The following is an 18,887-nucleotide window of genomic DNA, read 5'->3' as shown; positions in this document are numbered from 1 at the left end:
AATTGAGCATCTAAAGGTTTAGATAACGCTTCCCAGGGCCAATTACCCTAAAAAGGTGAAATAATAATGCACCTAGATGACTCAAAAGTCGATGAAACTGTCGTGAAAAATGACTTTGAAAGAGTATCATAGCACAAAATTGATGTTTGCATGAAAATGTGACAAAACACCGGAGGGACCAACAAATCAAAGCCAGGGAAAACTCTGATAGTATCATGTAACTAGAGAAGGATATAAAAGGCATGACTCTACACTGTTTATTCTGAAAAAAATTGCTCTCTCACAACAATATAAGCATGGTCGTCTTGCAAGTATACGCCTGTAGGTCTCGTATAGAATTCCCCAATGAAAAAGGATGCACATTAAGCTGTGTCTCTCTAGATTTGGTAAACCCAGAAATATTCATGACCATTTTATTTTGTGCCTTTATTGAAATTGCAACTTTTCGCATGCTAGTAATATAGCGCTTTGACAACTCCCCACAGTAATTTCAAGTAGATTTTATTTTTCGTCATAACAAAGACTAAGTATCCATCATGTGCACACTCTGTCAGTATTAACCCTTTAACTGCCACAGTCACCGAATTGCGACGAGCGCCTATGCGTTATTCACCATTGAGTTTCATTGAAAAGATCGTCTGCTACGTAGTTTTCCCGCTTACTGATAGATGGCGTACAGGTAATCGTTTCTGAGGCGGTTTCGAGGAATCGAACTCTTCTCTGTTTCAAACTACAGTCTTTCAAAAATAGGTTTTAATTTTTTCAAATATTCGGCAGTTAAAGGGTAAAGAAATGGGATCCATATTTCACGATTCTCTGTTAGTGTTAATGTGAAAAACACAAAAATGAAAGTCGTACAAATATTTTGGGGTTCACAGTATCGCCAAGCCGCACTTCACAAAGAACTAACTTGTCTCTGTGGAGTTAGTGCTCTCATAATGTTCCTCTTGGCGATGGTTCCAATTCCTCGCCGAACCCGATGTGATTTCCTCGCTCTGATGGATCAGTGACCTTGTGTCGAGTGTTCTCTCGACGCCAGGTTATTGTCATCCGCCATATTTGCATATTTGATCAGCCAATCATAATAGTACATTGGGCGGTATAGAAAGTAATCTTCCACCGTGTGTCTAGTGGGTATTTGAAGTAATACACTCCGTAGCAGGTAGCAAAATTACCGGATTTTTTCTTTCATAAAAGGCAACTTTGGGTTTTTAACAAATCAAGAAGCTTTTCTGTGATTTTTATTTTGCGAACTGCAGTTATCGGTGAAAACTGCAAAAATTAAAATCCCCAAAATTAGGCAGTTTAGAGTAATGCTGTTGCCATGGCTTGACTCATATCTCTCAGTACCAATAATCAAATCATCATATTTGTATCCCTTCAACCTCTTTACCATAAACCAGTTGGCAGCCCCAGGCAAAGGACTCACTTCGTTGAAAAGGGCTCAAGTTGAAAGGGTCAGATGTTTTAAGCACTTCCCCAGAGGGGTTTAGGCAGAGGATGAGAATTGTATTATCCATGACGCATCTGTAACTGGCAGTCTTCCAGGGAGTCTAGAGTTGTTCGTTTCTTCGCTGTGTTCTCAGTAGAACTATTTTTTTGACCCATCAAGGGTCGTTCCAGCTGTGCGGGATCTTTTACTTGCCCTGGCATAGACACTCAGGTCCAAGGGACCAGAGCTTCTTGTCTCATCCAACAATCCCTCTTTATCTCTTTTAGCCTCTCTTACCATTTGTGAAGAGACATGAATTCCAGTTCCTCGAAAACCACACCGGTTCATATACAGATACAATCCTGGGTCTTCCCGGTATCGAAACCAAGGCCCTATTGCGTGGTAGCATCTAGCAGCGTTAACCACTCGGCCATGACACTGATCTGTTCGTGCATGTAAGAAGTCCCAAGATGATGGAATAGAAAAAACACACCTAATAACAGACGTGAAAGGTCGCACCATCTGGGGCCGATTTTTTTCCGATGTTGTTTTCCTCGCAACGCATCGGTTAATAGTTTGGTGTATTGATCACGCCACGAGCCTTTGTGTCGAGTTTCTGTACGATACAGCGGTCTTTATAGGACACGTACCACATTAGGCCGATAATAATCAACGCAGAAGAGCTGGCTTCCGTTATTGGACAGGTTTCCTCTTCTTGTATAAGTGGGTGGGGATTTGATATATCGGTCACGACTTTGTAAGAGAATTATTAAAGGGACAATTTGGGGATGAGATATCATGTTGGTTTATCCTTCAAATGAAACGGCCAGGGGCCATTGTGCTCACCGTATACATCTTTTAGTAGGCAGGATCATGCTTAGTTTAGAGGTGAATATGGTGAACACAATCAGGCATGAAGACTTTTTTTAGATGTGTATTGATGTCAAGTAATAAGACAGGGCAGTATATATAAGTTTATGATCCAACCAATAATTGTCTATGACATCAACAAGATCAATATCGTGTGATTGCTAAGAGTCCCTGCAATAAAAAATTCATCGAAAAAAAGTCATTAATAAGCGAGATATTGCATGTCCTACTTTTTCACTTTTGACTCCCTGGTGGCCAAATCAAGAATCAGATCAGGCCAAAATTCGGTGTCAGAGATTATCTGATGTAGGGGGTTACATGTACCAACTTTCAAGTTCATAGCTTCAGCAGTTAAGAAACGTGCCATAGTTACACTCTAATGGCCAATTTACGCCATTTGACCTCTGTGACCTAGAAAAGGAAGTCAAATCCAAAAATCGTAGGACATGTGGTGTATCCTTGCTAGAAGTCCCTGCCATAAAAATTTTATCGAAAACAATTCACTCAAATAAGCAAGATATTGCACTTCTTCCTTTTTCCATTATGGCCCCCTGGTGGCCGAATAAAGAATCAGATCAGGCCAAAATTCGGCATTAAAGGTTATCTGATGTAGGGGGTTATATGCACCAAGTTTCAAGTTCATAGCTTTACTGGTTAAGAAACGTGCCATAGTTTACACTCTAACGGCCAATTTACGCCATATGACCTCTGTGACCTTGAAAAGTAGGTCAAATTGAAAACCCGTAAGACATGTGATGTATTCTTCCTAAGAGTACCTACCATAAAAATTTTATCGAAAACAAGTCACTTATAAGCGAGATATCACACTTTTTAGATATCCACTTTTGGCCCCCTGGTGGCAAAGTTGAGAATCAGATCAAACTGAAATTCAGCACCAGAGGCTATGTGATATAGGGGGTTATATGTACCAAGTTTCAAGTTCATAGCTTTAGTGGTTAAGAAACGTGCCATAATTTACACTCTAACGGCCAATTTACGCCATATGACCTCTGTGACCTTGAAAAGTAGGTCAAATTGAAAACCCGTAAGATATGTGATGTATTCTTCCTAAGAGTACCTACCATAAAAATTTTATCGAAAACAAGTCACTTATAAGCGAGATATCACACTTTTTAGATATCCACTTTTGGCCCCCTGGTGGCAAAGTGGAGAATCAGATCAAACCAAAATTCAGCACCAGAGGCTATGTGATATAGGGGGTTATATGTACCAAGTTTCAAGTTCATAGCTTTAGTGGTTAAGAAACGTGCCATAGTTTACACTCTAATGGCCAATTTACGCCATATGACCTCTGTTACCTTGAAAACAAGGTCAAATTAAAAACCCGTATAATATAAAATGTATATTTGCTATGAGTACCTACAACAAAAGTTTTATCGAAAACAAGTCACTAATTAGCGAGATATCACACTTTTTAGATATCGACATTTGGCCCCCTGGTGGCCAAACAGAGAATCAGATCGGACCGAAAATCAGTGTAAGAGGTCAGCTGACCTAGGGCATTCTGTGTACAAAGTTTCAAGTTCATAGCCCTAGCAGTTAAGAAACGTGCCACTGTTAGGATACGACGACGACGACGACGACGACGACGACGACGACGACGACGACGACGACGACGGACACAGCGCTATCGTATAGACTCCCCTTACGGTGAGCCAAAAATGGCTTCCAACTGTTCTCTGACTTCTCCAAGCAGGATAATTGAATAAAAATTGAACTGCAATTCAACAAGGCACCAGAGTGGGGAGCAGAGCTCTAGGCCTGCACAACATTCAGTCCTAAACTGCCTCGCAATACTGGTGAGAATCCTTATCAAAGATCAGCATTATTGCGATACAACATGTGTATCAGTGCATGGTGTCAAGCAGGAGAACTATCCTCCTGGCCAAGGGAATCCTACGCCAAGCTGTCCCTTTGAGAAACGCCATTCCTGCTCATATTGAGCATGTTAAGAGCTGAATAAGGAACCCCAGACTGATCCTTGTAGGCTTTGATCGTTTCAGAAAGGACTGGTCAGGGAATCATGCACTGGCTGTCACCGGAGTATGATGGTTTAGTCAAGATGTAATCACCTCATCTCCATGGAGTTCAAAATCGCACAGGTCAATTCAGTTAAAAATTTCGCTGTCAGGAAAAAAAATGCTAATAGCACGTATCATGGTCAAAAACATGTCGCGTTACCATGGCAACAATTCCATAAATTCACTTGATGATTATGTGCGATAATAAGGCTAGGAGACCTCATCTGTCTATGCCAGCACGTTAATTTGGAATATGCAAATTTGAGACGTGGCGACTTAAGTTGGTCTCTTCTGATGGTAATTTGCAGCTTATTTGAATTTACGATCTTTATAACATTGCATGCTGTGCGCAACACTCCACTCTCCAACAATGTCCATAGATTGTCTACACATTGCAGAGCATGAAATGCATATGCATTCTGTAAGCGAGTTAATTTCAGAGCCTGTTTATTTTGCATGTGAAAAGTTGTAAAATATTAAATTTCACGATCTTAATTCTGAAGGATTACAAAATTTGATTTGATTTTTCCAATCGGAAAAGAAAATTTTCGAAATGGTTTTTTTTTACGGAAGTATTTGTGAAAAAACTTGTGCACGTGTTGTTGGTAGGTGTCATGTCCATCAGGTTAAGTTTACAGCACTTATTGTTTTATTACTTGCATTTCTATCGGCTTAACCCTTTCCCTACGTTGACATGGTTGACCCGCAGAGAAGTTCTAACTCAAAAGCATGCCCCTGTGGCCTATTTTACACGTAACGACCTTGGCTTGTCTGGAGCAGGGTTCAAATACATAACGCACGAATCGTCTGAACATGACATAAAATCGATGTTTATATGTCTTTTTTATATCTATTGACATCACCTCTTGTGCTCCACTGAGAATATATCATCATTTCTCAGCCAAACGTTACATGATGGACTCAATACGAGGCGGAATTCAATTTCTCTGGCAGAATATTGCAGATATGTTGGAAATTGAGGTGATGCTCTCGGATGGCGGGATAAACGCGGACAGATAATTGAATACGAATTGGTTTGTTGCGATTTGTTGCAGTCCATTGCTCATGCTTGGCAGTGGCTTGTCTTCCGTGATGGATGGATTGGGGCATACCGTTCGGCCTTTTTCCTGATTCATGTCCGGAGGTGGTCAGGACAACTGGTCGGCTGGGCGAAATGCACTGACATGTTGTTGGCATCAACCAATTTTTATTTTTTTGAGTCCCCTGGTATGATTTGAGACTAAAATTAATAAAATACACGCATGTTTTTATTTTATTTTCCCTGCCCCAAATAGATTTTTTTATTCCGCCCCACATTGGTTTTGAGATTGAAGAAAAACTTCTTCTTTTTTGGTTATTCCCGCCCCACCAACATCAGTTTTGGATCTGAAGTTTCGTAATCCAACTTATCAAAAAGGCGTGGCCTAATTGCACATCGGCACTCATCTAAATGGATGATTCATGATTCACGTCATGTAATGCGACTGAAGTGCCTTATTGTCCTCAAGTCACTTCCCCCTTTCAACGACCTTGGATCAAATGGCCGCCTCATGAATGAAGCATGACGATGAAAACGGAATGCAGTTCATAACATGGATTGTCAATTTGAACTGAGACCACCAGATCGAGTGTCAAATGGCCCGATAATGTAAACCGGGTAATGTTCGCGAAGCTAAAATGTTGCAAATTTGCTCATTTTTCATTTGTGTAGACTGAATTCCGTGCCTGCAGAAGAAAATTCTTTATGCTTTGAAGTTGAATTTTTCAAGAGATTTGTGTTTATGTTTGCCTCCCAAAACATGAAAATAAAATAGTTGTGAGCATTGACCAGTTTTAACAGTAATCATACTTTGCTGCTTGATTGACATTTAATTCATTGATCACCAGAGCGAAAATGGCAGTTCCCCCTAAATACCGCATGCTTTTTTTCTTCAAATTCCAATCAATTATGCTCCTAAGGAGAGAACAACTTCTCGTTTTACTCTCCTGAACCTTCCCTCTGAACCAATCATTCACTAAAACCGTTAGTGTAAGGCATTGATACGGAACTGGAGGTATTGGTTGTCTCACCAGACACCGCCATGACCGCAAGGGCGGTGCTGAAACATAGGCGGCAGCCTCGGTTTTGGGAAGAATGAGAGCACCACCCGAGCAGTAGTGTTGGGGAGACAACCCATACCGACAGTGTCTGTCATGTTACAAGTGCAGTCGGTGGTCAGGCGTTTGTGTTTTTAAACTTGGCCGCTGGGGTTTTTATGCATGCATGTCAGCTGTAATATAGTTTTAAGTGATCTGATAACTGTTTTCAGCTAAAGCATTCCACTAGCTCCAGCGTGAATACAATTAAATCAAAATAAACTGGTCCTCAAGGGTTAATAAACGGCATAATGTACACACAAGGACACTCATAAATACAATGCATTGATCTCTACGCATTAACGTATTGATCTGGGGGGTAATGATCTGTCGCGCTATGCTATCTGCAGCACACCATGGCACCAAGTGCAAACTACTGCGCGTGTGCCTAGTTTTAATAACCAGATGGGCTTGACGGATTTTTTCGATCTCGGAGCTCATGTGTTCATAGCACAAAAGTGCCATGTCCACAGTCACCGCCATAATGTTTATCTGTAGCACTTTGCATTTTCTACTCGTCAAATGTTCATTTGCCTCATTTTTGATTTGAGAATCTAGGAGGTGGTCGTGAGAGATGTCTGCTTGAAAAACAATGGAAAATAAGTAACAATCAACGGTTCTCAGTTCTAAGCAAACTCGGGGAATCCTCGATGGTGTCATTTAGGCTTGAACGGCAATTAGAAACTCTTTCAATATGAATCAAAGGGTGGAAGTCTGTTCTTTGTTTTCAAGAAAACAGCCTCCCAGTTTTAAATGGGCATTCACTGCATTTTGTAGGAGTTCAAAACATGCTTCCCGAAATTGGTGGCTTGCATTGGAACTAACTTTTTCCCCCTTGTCCGTCATTAAAGGCACTCAAGTGTGTTGGTCAACCATGACTATCTCCTTTGTCCCTCCACCATAAGGCCTAGTTTCCCCTTATGACATCATTATTTCGGACACTCAGCGCCCCATTTCTAGAAAGGTGTATAGCTTTAGGATTTCAATTTCTAGCCAAAATGGTGTGCTTTTGGACAACCCTTAACCTACTTCTGCAAGAACCACTCCAGCCTTGTGTCAACACTAACAGTTTGTTTTTCTGAACCTCCTTTTGCCAGGCCTAATGTTTACATGTACAGCAGGACCTCTCCATATTAAGGACACCCTCATGACTGACAAGTGCTGTCCTTAATAGAGAGGTGTCCCGACTAGAGAGATCAAATTGAATGGAAAAAACCAATTTGGGACCAGAACTAGTGTCCTTAAAAGAGAGGTTGTCCTTAATAGAGAGGTGTCCATTAATGGAGTTTCTAGTATACTGTACATTGGATACATGTACTTGCACCTTACAATTTACAACACTCGATCTCGACCTCGGCAGGGTTTTATCCATCAATCGTAAACGAGCTTGCACTGAAACAAAAATGGCTTCCAGCTAATTTCCCGCGAGATTTCTGATCCCAGAGATTTCTTTGTATTTTAATTGCTTCGTAAACCATTCAGTCCCGGAGGTGCGATATTTCTCAAAGTGGCGTCAGACAATATCGCACCAATGTTGAATCTTGCTGTACGGGATTTATGATGTACAAGACTGATTGGATCTGTTGTGCTGCAGTTCAAATTGTGTTTACAACTGCAACATATTATTGTGACCCATTATTTTCCCTGGCCTTATGTTTGTGAGATAATGCTCTTTTCAGATTTACATGTATGCCTATTTCTGCGACTAGGATGCATTTTCAATGATAACATCGGTCTCTTCTCCCGAAAATGCGTACAAAATTTTTAAAACTCCTAAGAACACTTTAATATCATGTCTGACATCAACTACGCCAAGCCATTTTAATGGCACCACTGACATGCCAGGCAGTGCCTTGCTCCATTGAACCCAATCAAACTTTTGCATGCCTGGCAGTGCCAAATACCAGGCTTATGAAAACAGTCACACAGTCATGTGTCAAGAGGATTTGTATAATACAGTAGAACCTCTCTATTAAGGACACCACCGGGACAGACAAGTGCTGTCCTTAATAGAGAGGTGTTCTGATAACAAAGGTCAAATTGAATGGAAACTACCACTTGGGGACTGAGAGTATCGTCCTTAATAGAGAGGTGTCCGCTAAGGGAGGTTTCACTCTACATTAAATAGCCAACATGCTACAGTGGATCATTTCTAACGACAATTGTATTGGCCTGACATGCTGTAGACATCGGAATAAGGGGCTGCCCCAGGAAACTCCAATGAAAAGGCCAGGGGCCATTGTGCTCACCCTATAGATATTCAATTCATGCTGGTTTTGGGAAACCTGGCTCTGGTCAATGGCACATGAAATAAGAGCTCAATTGCCCCAAACACCCCTCAATTGACAGACAAATGCTCCCCCCCCCCCCGACAAACCACGCGAAAGAATTCCTTATGTGTGTTATCATGGGCTATCAAGCCCTCATTTTCAAGTGCCCAGGCCCTGAGGCTCAATTCTCCAAGAACAGAGACACTGCTACACCTGGTGGACACCGTCTTCCTCGCACACGTACGACAAGTGCGACAAAAGATAGTCTTACACATCACAATGTTAATATCGCCATTATGTTGCCATGTAGTGCGTGCACCCATCGCCATGACAACTGAGTCAATTCAATGCCAGCAAGTGTCAGCGTCATGTGTACATTTGTAGATTATAGAATACCGTAAGATTTGCTAAGCTATGTAATCATCTTATTAGCAAGAATTTTTTTCCAAATCAATTGACGTCATTTTCTATTAAATTCTAGCAAGATTATGTGCAACGTCAATGTATTTTTAGAGCTGACCTTTCAAACACGTCTTTCAAATTTTTTCTTTTTTTCTTTTTTAGAAAATATACTTTCATTTTCCTGTACCTTACATGTCAAGCAATACAAATTGGCATTGACATTTTATTTACAGTAGAACCTCTCTATTAGGGACACCACGCCATCCCAAACAGAGAGGTGTCCTGATTACAGAGGTCAAATTATATAGAAATTACCAGCTTCGGCCCATAATCAGTGTCCTTAAAAGAGTGTGTCCTGCAAACAGAGGTTTCGGCAAAGGGTTATTCTAATGATCCGAATTTTGGGTGCCAAGGACCGCACCAAGTAAGTGTGGTTGGTTAATTAGGGTTAACAGACTATTTGATTTCTCTGTACGAGAATAATGAAAAACAGCAAAACTAATTCATACTGTTTGCCTTCAATACAGCCGAGGGCATATTGATATGAGAATCACAGCGATTCTCATCATCGCCGCATCAAAAACAACATGGCAAGTATCCAAACCATTGTCGACCACTTACAGCTCTTGGTAATGCAAATATTGTACATTATGGTAATCAATTATAGAACGTTTTGATCCATTGTAGGGGCTTGTTTGCAATGATTGGTGATGTCCAGAGACTAGAGCACACAGAGCCTTGTTTGCAATGATTGGTGATGTCCAGAGACTAGAGCACACAGAGCCTTGTTTACAATGATTGGTGATGTCCAGAGACTAGAGCAAACAGAGCCTTGTTTACAATGATTGGTGATGTCCAGAGACTAGAGCACACAGAGCCTTGTTTACAATGATTGGTGATGTCCAGAGACTAGAGCACACAGAGCCTTGTTTACAATGATTGGTGATGTCCAGAGACTAGAGCACACAGAGCCTTGTTTACAATGATTGGTGATGTCCAGCACACAGAGCCTTGTTTACAATGATTGGTGATGTCCAGAGACTAGAGCACACAGAGCCTTGTTTACAATGATTGGTGATGTCCAGAGACTAGAGCACACAGAGCCTTGTTTACAATGATTGGTGATGTCCAGAGACTAGAGCACACAGAGCCTTGTTTACAATGATTGGTGATGTCCAGAGACTAGAGCACACAGCCTTGTTTACAATGATTGGTGATGTCCAGAGACTAGAGCACACAGAGCCTTGTTTACAATGATTGGTGATGTCCAGAGACTAGAGCACACAGAGCCTTGTTTACAATGATTGGTGATGTCCAGAGACTAGAGCACACAGAGCCTTGTTTACAATGATTGGTGATGTCCAGAGCGATTGGTGGTATCCAAGGAGTAGAGCTCACATTGCCTTGTTTTCACATCCTAAGATCCAGGGTTTTTTCACTCCTACAATGTTGATGCCAGACACAAAACCCTGAGAAAAAGCCAACACACATGCTTGCATGTTACTTGTATACAATAAGTGCCAGTAAGATCTTTCCCAAATGCTGCGTGATAATTTTGGCTGCGTGTACACTGGGTTTGTCATACCACAAGGTTGAAGGTGTGTATTGTTTCACTTGTCGCAAATCTGTCAAAAACGGCAACCCTGGGCAGGGGCATACGTCATTGTTATGGAAACAACTACCAAAGTAAACCATTGACATAGGCCTTTAATTAAAGATTTATCTATACACGACATAACATCACTGTGTTGATCGAATTCGAAATCGTCCCCCTCCTCCTCCAGAGTCAGTTAGGACAGCCCTGTCAGTATAAATAAGGCAGTATAGGCTATAGAGGAAATCTAATTCACCAGTGTGTTACCTAAAGAGACAATCCTATCAACCCCCCCCCCCCCTCACTGTAAGCACATATCCTCAAGTGTATACATTGTATCATTATACACGACACTGTACATTAGTCATTATACAAGGCCAGTGGTTGTCAAATCGCAACCTTAAAGTTCGAAAATATAGTGAACTACAAAACAAATCTGAATTTTTTCAGCTGGTGATTGGAAGAATATAATTTTACATAATTCCCCCTACCTTTCGTTAATCCCAGAGCCTGAATAATCGTGTACAGAACAATTAATCCGATCAGATAAAATCCCTGTGATAAATTTCTCGCGGCCATCTTGCCTAATATGTTGTTTTTAGTTTCACATTCATAAGGAAGACGTCGCTGGCATCGTAAACGATTGTGAGGCCATCTCTAGCGAACGAAAGGAACTGAAATTCATGAAAAGTTAGCCAAATACCATTAGGCCCCGCGTGGTGGCGCTGACGCGGCATCGCGAATCTCGAGAATTATGTAATTCCCAGAGTCTCATTGTTTAGTTGGTTTGGGTGTCGTTGGTCACTGATTAAACACTGAGGTCATTGTAATGGATAATCCACCGTGTTTGTTTTTATGTTCTGAGAGTGGTGTTACATGCAGGCTACGTCCCTTGTCAGAGCAAACAAGACCTCCGTGCTGCACCACCCAAAGAGGGATGCATTATTACAGCATGAGACATAGGCAAAAAAGTTCCATGACATATTTCGGTCCCTATTCGTGTGCTGAATCATCAAAAACTGTGCAACTGGGGCCAGAAAAAGATGTAAGGCAAAGTGTATTGATCGAAGCAACACGTGGTCGAAATTTGGTGTATTTCTGGTTGCTAAATATGGGGGTTAGGCTATTCAGAACAAAAAATGTATAACATTTTTACTTTTTTTAGGCGCATGGTACATCGTACATCCCCCAAGCAAATTGGCAAGTATCCAAAATTTGAATTGTCTTCTTACTGTCGACATTGGACAAGACATTGTTTCTTCTCCTTCGTTCTCTCTTAGATGGTCAGTCCCGTCCCAGCGATGTACGCCGTCGTCTGCCTAAGCTGGTCCTGCCGTACAACTATGGAGGTTCCCGATGGCCTGATCTCCTCCCTTAGGGCTGCTAGGTCAGGGCACTTGGACAGGATTTGGCTGACAGTCATCGGTTCGGAATTGCAGAGGCAGATGTCACTCTCTCCGATTCCAAACTTGTGGAACAGATGGTGTTTTAGTCTGCAGGGCATTGTTTTATCTCCCGTCTTTTTCATCTTTTTCCATCGATGGCTTGTTGTGTATAATCTTGGGAGGATCTTGGAAAGACTATTAAAAAGTCATGGTGTCTGTATATCTGTCTATTTTGTTGAAACACTGAACGCCGATTTTGCTTAAATCGCAGAGGGCATCAGTGCGATCGACCACCGAAGTATTTAAACAGGAGATCTCGCAGGGAGGCGCGCGAGGCAAGCCTTTTAGCAGTTAAATTGTCAATGTTTGACCGCGACGCATCAAATAATGCGTGGGGTTGTGAATCTGAAATTTAGATTATGTTATTCCGGACAGTCGGGCAAGTAAATGGTGAAAAATAAACTGGTGATTGACCACGGAAATTTTTTGAATTAGACAGACTTTGATATTTCCACTCTTTTCAGCCAACTGGCAGAAAAAAACTCAAAACACGCCCCCTATTACCCAATTAGCAAAATTCGAAATTAATTTTTTCATCAAATAATTTCTTTATATCTGTAGACTTGCCACAACAAATATTTTTTCAATACCTCTCCAAATATGTACTTAAGAGTTAAAAAACATGCACTCGTCTAATTGATAGGCCTCGACCCTCCAACCTATGAATATTCATTAGTGGTCTTGTCTCGCGCTGATAGGACGAGACAAGTTTCTAAGCCATTTATATGATAATTTGACAATGATTGGTGATTCTGCATCTGGTATTCGGATATGATATTCTGGACGGGTATTCGAAAAAGCTGGATCGCTGGACTGCTGGATTCACTGAATCGTGACTCATGGATAACCACCGCCTGGATTGGGAATCGTTCGGAAAATGGCTGTTGTAGCTGCCACTGGATGTTGTTATGTCTAGTGCAGCCTACCGTGCATGTTGCAATACTCAGCTCAATGCTGTCATTATCACAACTGTCTAATTGAATGCCCCGACTCAAGTAGGCTACATAATCATTCACACATTGACTTCGGAAATTATTCAGCTACAATACAAACCTTCTGTCAGCTTTGTAGAACTGCCGGTAAGCGCCCGTTGAAGAGTCTGAGACTGCTGAGTCTGAGACTGCAGTGGCAGTCTGTGCACTTGAAGCACATGATGGGAAACGTTAGGGATTTGGGAATTGGGCAATCCATCCAGGCGGTGGTGATCCATGAGTCAGAATCCAGTAAATCCATCAGTTCAGTGATCCAGCTTTTTCGAATACCCATTCTAGGCAGTCTAGCGAGTAATTTTTATTCATTCATTCATTTATTTATTTATTCGTACACGTTAAGAGTACAATTGAAAATGAGGTGGCATTTCATGCATCGTGCGTAAATACATGTTGATGCGATTAGAAAAATTCAATAGGATACTATTTTGTTGATTACGAACAGGTGCACGATGCATCGTGCGTAAATACATGTTGATGCGATGAGAAAAATTCAATAGGATACTATTTTGTTGATTACGAACAGGCCATGTTTTTGTTATGTTGTTCCCTACATTTGATCGCCTACCATTAATTGCAAGAGTTGCACAAGTTCTTACAACGGCAATGCTGAAATTTCTGTTTAGTAGTATTTGCGCATTCCCCAACAGGAAAGTTTCGATTCAATTACAATTTCAAACTTTTTACGACTTTTTACGCCAGGGCTGAGTTGCTTAAAACCACGTTAGCTTTAACGGCGCCGTTTAGTCTTAACGTGAAAATTTTAATGGGTGTAACTGAAAGAGATAACGTCCTTGAGGATACTTAACGTAACCGTTAGGGATAACGTGACTTATGTGCTTTTGAACAACCGGCCCTGACCTTTAAACTAAAGTAGTATTAAGGGCAACCCCCCCCCCCCCCAAAAAATCCAACCTCACATTGAAATTACATGTAGTTATTCAATGCTATATAATATCCTAAAGGAGCGATTGCGACTTCAATCAATCATTAATCAATCAGACTCTTTCTATAGATGTAGGCCTTTGTATCGACTCTGATTCAATAAAGCTCAATACATTTCATTATGAAAACGATTACTCATTGATTTTTCATGGGAGACAGTCGGCGATACTGAGGTTTCATCTGGATACAAAGGCATAATTTTTCTTACATATATATAAGTGACACATAAACTATATGATTTGCCCATTTTGGCCTGTTTCTCGAGTCTATGATTGGTTGGATTCAGCAAGATGGATACAGGCATTGAAATTGAGCATTTACCTCTGATGATTCTCGAGATATAGCATAAACCGCATTTTTCGGGCGGCCATTTTGAAATCCAATATGATGGCCATCTGGCCCTGGTCGATTTCGATCGTTCCATTCGATTGGTCACACCCAATAACCCAGGGGTAGGCGTTGGAATTAGGTTCCTCACTGCAGTAGATTTCAAAATATAGGCGAAAAAGTGTCACTTTTGAAATCCAACATGGCGGCCATTTTAGCGTCACAAAAATTTGGCAACAGGGGATTTTTTATCGTCGTCCGTGAACAATTCTCAAAAACAGTGGCACGAAACTTTCTACACACGAACGAGATAAACACTGACAGCGATTTCGGTCGGATCCTGTTCTCGACTAGGGGACCAAAACTAAAAGCGTCAAAAGTACGTGCGACCTCTCTCTCATAAATTATGATAGGCCCTGCCAGCAAGTTAAACGAGCACCACCCCCCCCCCCCCCACCCCCCTGCCCAGATGACCTCCGACTGCCAATTTCGGTTCGATCCAGGTTCTTGATTTGACCACGATGGGGTCATTTATACTACTATCTGGGCCCGGTTCCTTAAAAACAAATTTTGTCACTAACGCTGGCGTGAACATAACGTGGCGTTAAGTCAATGGACTTAACTGAAGGAGATAACATCAAGTCAAGTTACAAAATTAGTTTTGAACAACCGGGCCGTGATTAGTACGTCGCATCGGTGTGCCAAGCTATGCCTGATCTTGAGTGGCGTCATGGGTGGTGAACCAGGTCATGATGTCATTCAAAGTTATGCTTGCGGACACATTTTCAGAAAATGAAGAGATTGACCTACCCCAGGTCTTGGTGAATCTTTCTTCATATATATTGTTTACTTAGGCTCGTGAAGAAATTGCGCAATGAACAAACGCAGGGAGGTGAAAAACTACAGCATATTTTGATGGCAACGCCGGGCACCTAATAATTTTGAACCAAGTCTGCAGCGCTGTGGCGGGACAATGCCGTCTACGACATATAGTAAACTTATTAATGACAGAATATTAGTCAATCAACCAGTTGAGTTGTTTAAACTTCGATCGAACTGTGAATGCGCTTTAGTTTGTTTTCTCATGGTCAAATGTTCAACTATCAACATCCTTCGGAATGGTAGCAACTACGACTGCCATCTGAGTAGGAAAAAGGGTACGTGCATGGAAAAGGAAGCCATTCGAATAAAGGCAGGATATGCTTTGTTTCAGAAGAAGGTAGGATGAAGGTATTTTCCTTGCGAGTTTTAGTGCTCAGCTTTGTTGACAAGGACACCTCAGATTTCAACATGGCAGTCAGTGCTGGGCGAAAAATAACGAACAGTCATCAAACTGCTTCCCTTTTGATGCAGTGTCAACCGCCTGCTTCACTACTAATGCAGTTATTGAATGTGACGACTTGAAGGGGTTCTTTCGGCAGGATGGGGGTAAGGGTTCCAAATTTGTAGACTTCACGGCCCAGTTGTCAAAAGCACAATACGCACGTTATCCCCATTTAGGTTACGTTAAGTATCCTTGAAGTATCCTTCAGTAAATTTAATTTTCCAACGGTTTCTTCGAGTATTTTAAAAAGATTTTCTGTGTATTCATCCGCCTTGCAATCACCAACCGTAGTTCTTAAGAAATGTTGGATTTCCTGTTCCTCATTAGCACCAAAAACTCATTACATGTACTTCAAAAATACTGAGCTTTTGCAAGCACTGAACTAGCACCTGTACGGACGAGTAGCGGATGAATACACGGTAACTCTTTAGAAAGACACCTACAAAGGAACACCAAGATTATCTCAAAATAAACTAGATGTGCCACTCTTGCAGGTGAATTTGCTTGAAAAGTTGGTAAAAATGTGCCACTGACTTCAGCTTCAAGGATCACTTCTTTAATTGAAGTTTCCCCAAATGGCTGACAATGTGGCCGCACAAGCCACGATTTGTCTTGCCAACGGGCTAATTAAACTTTGTTTCTATGAGATGAATGCTTTTCGGATCAGAAAATGTGTGATGTACAGTTGAACGTGGTCGACATTTTGCACAATTGTGTCGTTCTATAAATTTCGGCATACAGGATGCCGAGTATGACACAATTCGAGTAGAATGTCGAAGTAAATATGCTATTTCAAGATGGTTGTTCCAGTATTTCCTTTTGTAGAAACCTATCTTATAGGGTGTCGGGAGACTTGTAGGGAGCTGAACTTTCATTTTCTATTGAGGGTCCTACTGAAAATATCAATTTCATCTTTATGTTTACGAGTATTCATCCGCCTTCCGTGTATTCATCCGCCGTGGTTTTGATTTTTCTCCTCCTTATTATGTCTTGCTCTGAACTAGCACCTGTACGAGTTGCGACATATCATGAAGAAATCGTGAACAATATTCAATTAATTGGTTTAAAAAATATACATTATCGAGGTTGATATGGTGACGCATGTTTCAATAGATTGGAGTGTGTGTGACCTGTAGCATTTGTTTAACAAACGAGGTTCTTATAGAACGGGCCTAGAGATAACGGCCGTTCCAGTGATACACAGCACTAGGGTCATTGTTTGAGTTGGGCATTCAAAGCGCATTTTGAAATAGGTGACAATTACCATGCGGCACTTTCGGGAAAACTGTTCAACGTTACGTCATGTGGTTTGAACATCACAGCCACGTGACTAGTATGCACAGTGAAGCGCCTGTAGGCGGAATTGATTCAGCAAAACTATACTCCACTTTCGATGTACTGGGAGATAGGAGAGACCCCTATCGGCGACTTCGAGTTACCCAATAGGACCTACCTGGCTTCTATGGTCTCACTAGACAGTGGGGTGGACTCCGGGCTTGGCGTCAAATGATGCAAGGCATGTCCCCGATCAATGCTGCGACCAAACTGTTGCCATTGATAACATGAACCAAATACATTTTTACGCAGATAGGGACCTAGGGAAAGAGTCTATGGCACATCCGAGGGAACTGATAGGTTTGTGACCAATAGGAGGGTGCCACCTTTGACACCACCAAGATCCCACAAACCGTAAAGAAATCACACCAAAACTGCCCAACTGAGGAAGGAGCAGGCTCATGTACCGGGTGAAGATAGTGAAGAATTTTCTGGCATGTGAGCTGACCTCCCGTAGCCAGATATATATGTTTGGGAAATTTATTGCAAAAGAGTGCTCCATCGCAGCATTTCCTCATTAATTGGCCCGCAACACAAACCAAGGAAAAATTAATTGGCACTTGCTGATCGAATTGGGCCAAACCTCGCCCCGTGGCTTGGACATATGCTGGCGGCTGAATTGGGCCGAACCTCGCCCCGTGGCTTGGACATATGCTGGCGGCTGAATTGGGCCAAACCTCGCCCCGTGGCTTGGACATATGCTGGCGGCTGAATTGGGCCGAACCTCGCCCCGTGGCTTGGACGTATGCTGGCGGCTGAATTGGGCCAAACCTCGCCCCGTGGCTTGGACGTATGCTGGCGTATGAGGCGAAATTGCCCTGAATAAAAGTATTAGGTGTCATCACCAAATTCCACAGAAAATTTTAAACAAAATATAACCAAGGAAATTATCAGGTGGGCCCGATGTGTGCCGAGTGACCCCTCCCTACAGCGATCACTTTGGTGTTGAACGGTACATTGGCAACACGCTGCGTGGAGGCGAAGGCCGACATCATGACGTCATTGAGTTGTCCTTTGATTACGCCGATAGACGGCTCTGGCAATGACCATGACGTTAACAGGTAACTTTTGTCCCAAATATTGTTAAAAACATAATTTGGTGTTTAAGGAGATCAAACTACTGAAGTTTATGTCTCGTGATAAACTGATGTTTAAACCCCCCGTGTCCGTCTTACTGGCTAAGAATGAATTTATGGTGTACCGTTATGATCAGGTTTCTATGTCTATGGTATTTATTGTTGAAAGTAATAGCATGTACATGTACAATAGAGCGTTAAAACATCTTCTTGTGTACCGATTTGAAGGTGATCACTATCGATTCGTTCATAACACGTCATCATCCATAGGGAGCTTTGAGAAGTATTTTCGCATAAATGACATGAAACTCATTCTTTTGGATTGTGAAGGAAGATCAGGACGCGATCACCTGGTGTATAAATCATATGACATCATGACAGACAAGGCGGTTCTCATAGATATTCCGCGAGATCACCCATGTTCAAATGAAAGAACGGGTGAGACGCAACTGGATCCACAACTAACGAAAGAGAACTTCATCTTCGGATGCAATGATAAAAGAAAACAGAAATTCATCAGCACCTTGTTCAACATAACGTGGACACAGGGGAAGGGCATCCTATCTGTTGGGCGAAGCTGGTATACTATCGGACCAGCGCTTTTCAGACTTCGTCCGCAAGATAGCAATATCATGAGCCTGGAGCTACAAATCGAGAAAGAAGTAATTTGCCATGTCACCTCTAAGTTGCCCAAGAAAAC

At 41.8% G+C, this 18,887-nt stretch overlaps 1 protein-coding gene across 6 annotated transcripts in view; it reads right to left on the bottom strand.

Annotated features, from left to right (window-relative positions):
- Positions 1 to 11,330, bottom strand: part of LOC135500657 (plexin domain-containing protein 2-like) — an 85,003-nt gene extending 73,673 nt beyond the window's left edge. For all 6 annotated transcript variants that reach the window (XM_064792247.1, XM_064792251.1, XM_064792252.1 and 3 more), the window contains exon 1: positions 11,238 to 11,330. In XM_064792247.1, coding sequence (XP_064648317.1) covers positions 11,238 to 11,325 — 88 coding nt within the window. In that variant the 5' untranslated portion in view covers positions 11,326 to 11,330. The remainder of the gene's footprint in view (positions 1 to 11,237) is intronic.
- Between the last annotated feature and the right edge of the window lie 7,557 nt (positions 11,331 to 18,887).

This window comes from Lineus longissimus, chromosome 16 (assembly GCF_910592395.1).
Source record: "Lineus longissimus chromosome 16, tnLinLong1.2, whole genome shotgun sequence".
Classification (NCBI taxonomy): Eukaryota; Metazoa; Nemertea; class Pilidiophora; order Heteronemertea; family Lineidae; genus Lineus; species Lineus longissimus.
This window is presented reverse-complemented; position numbering and strand designations above follow the sequence as displayed.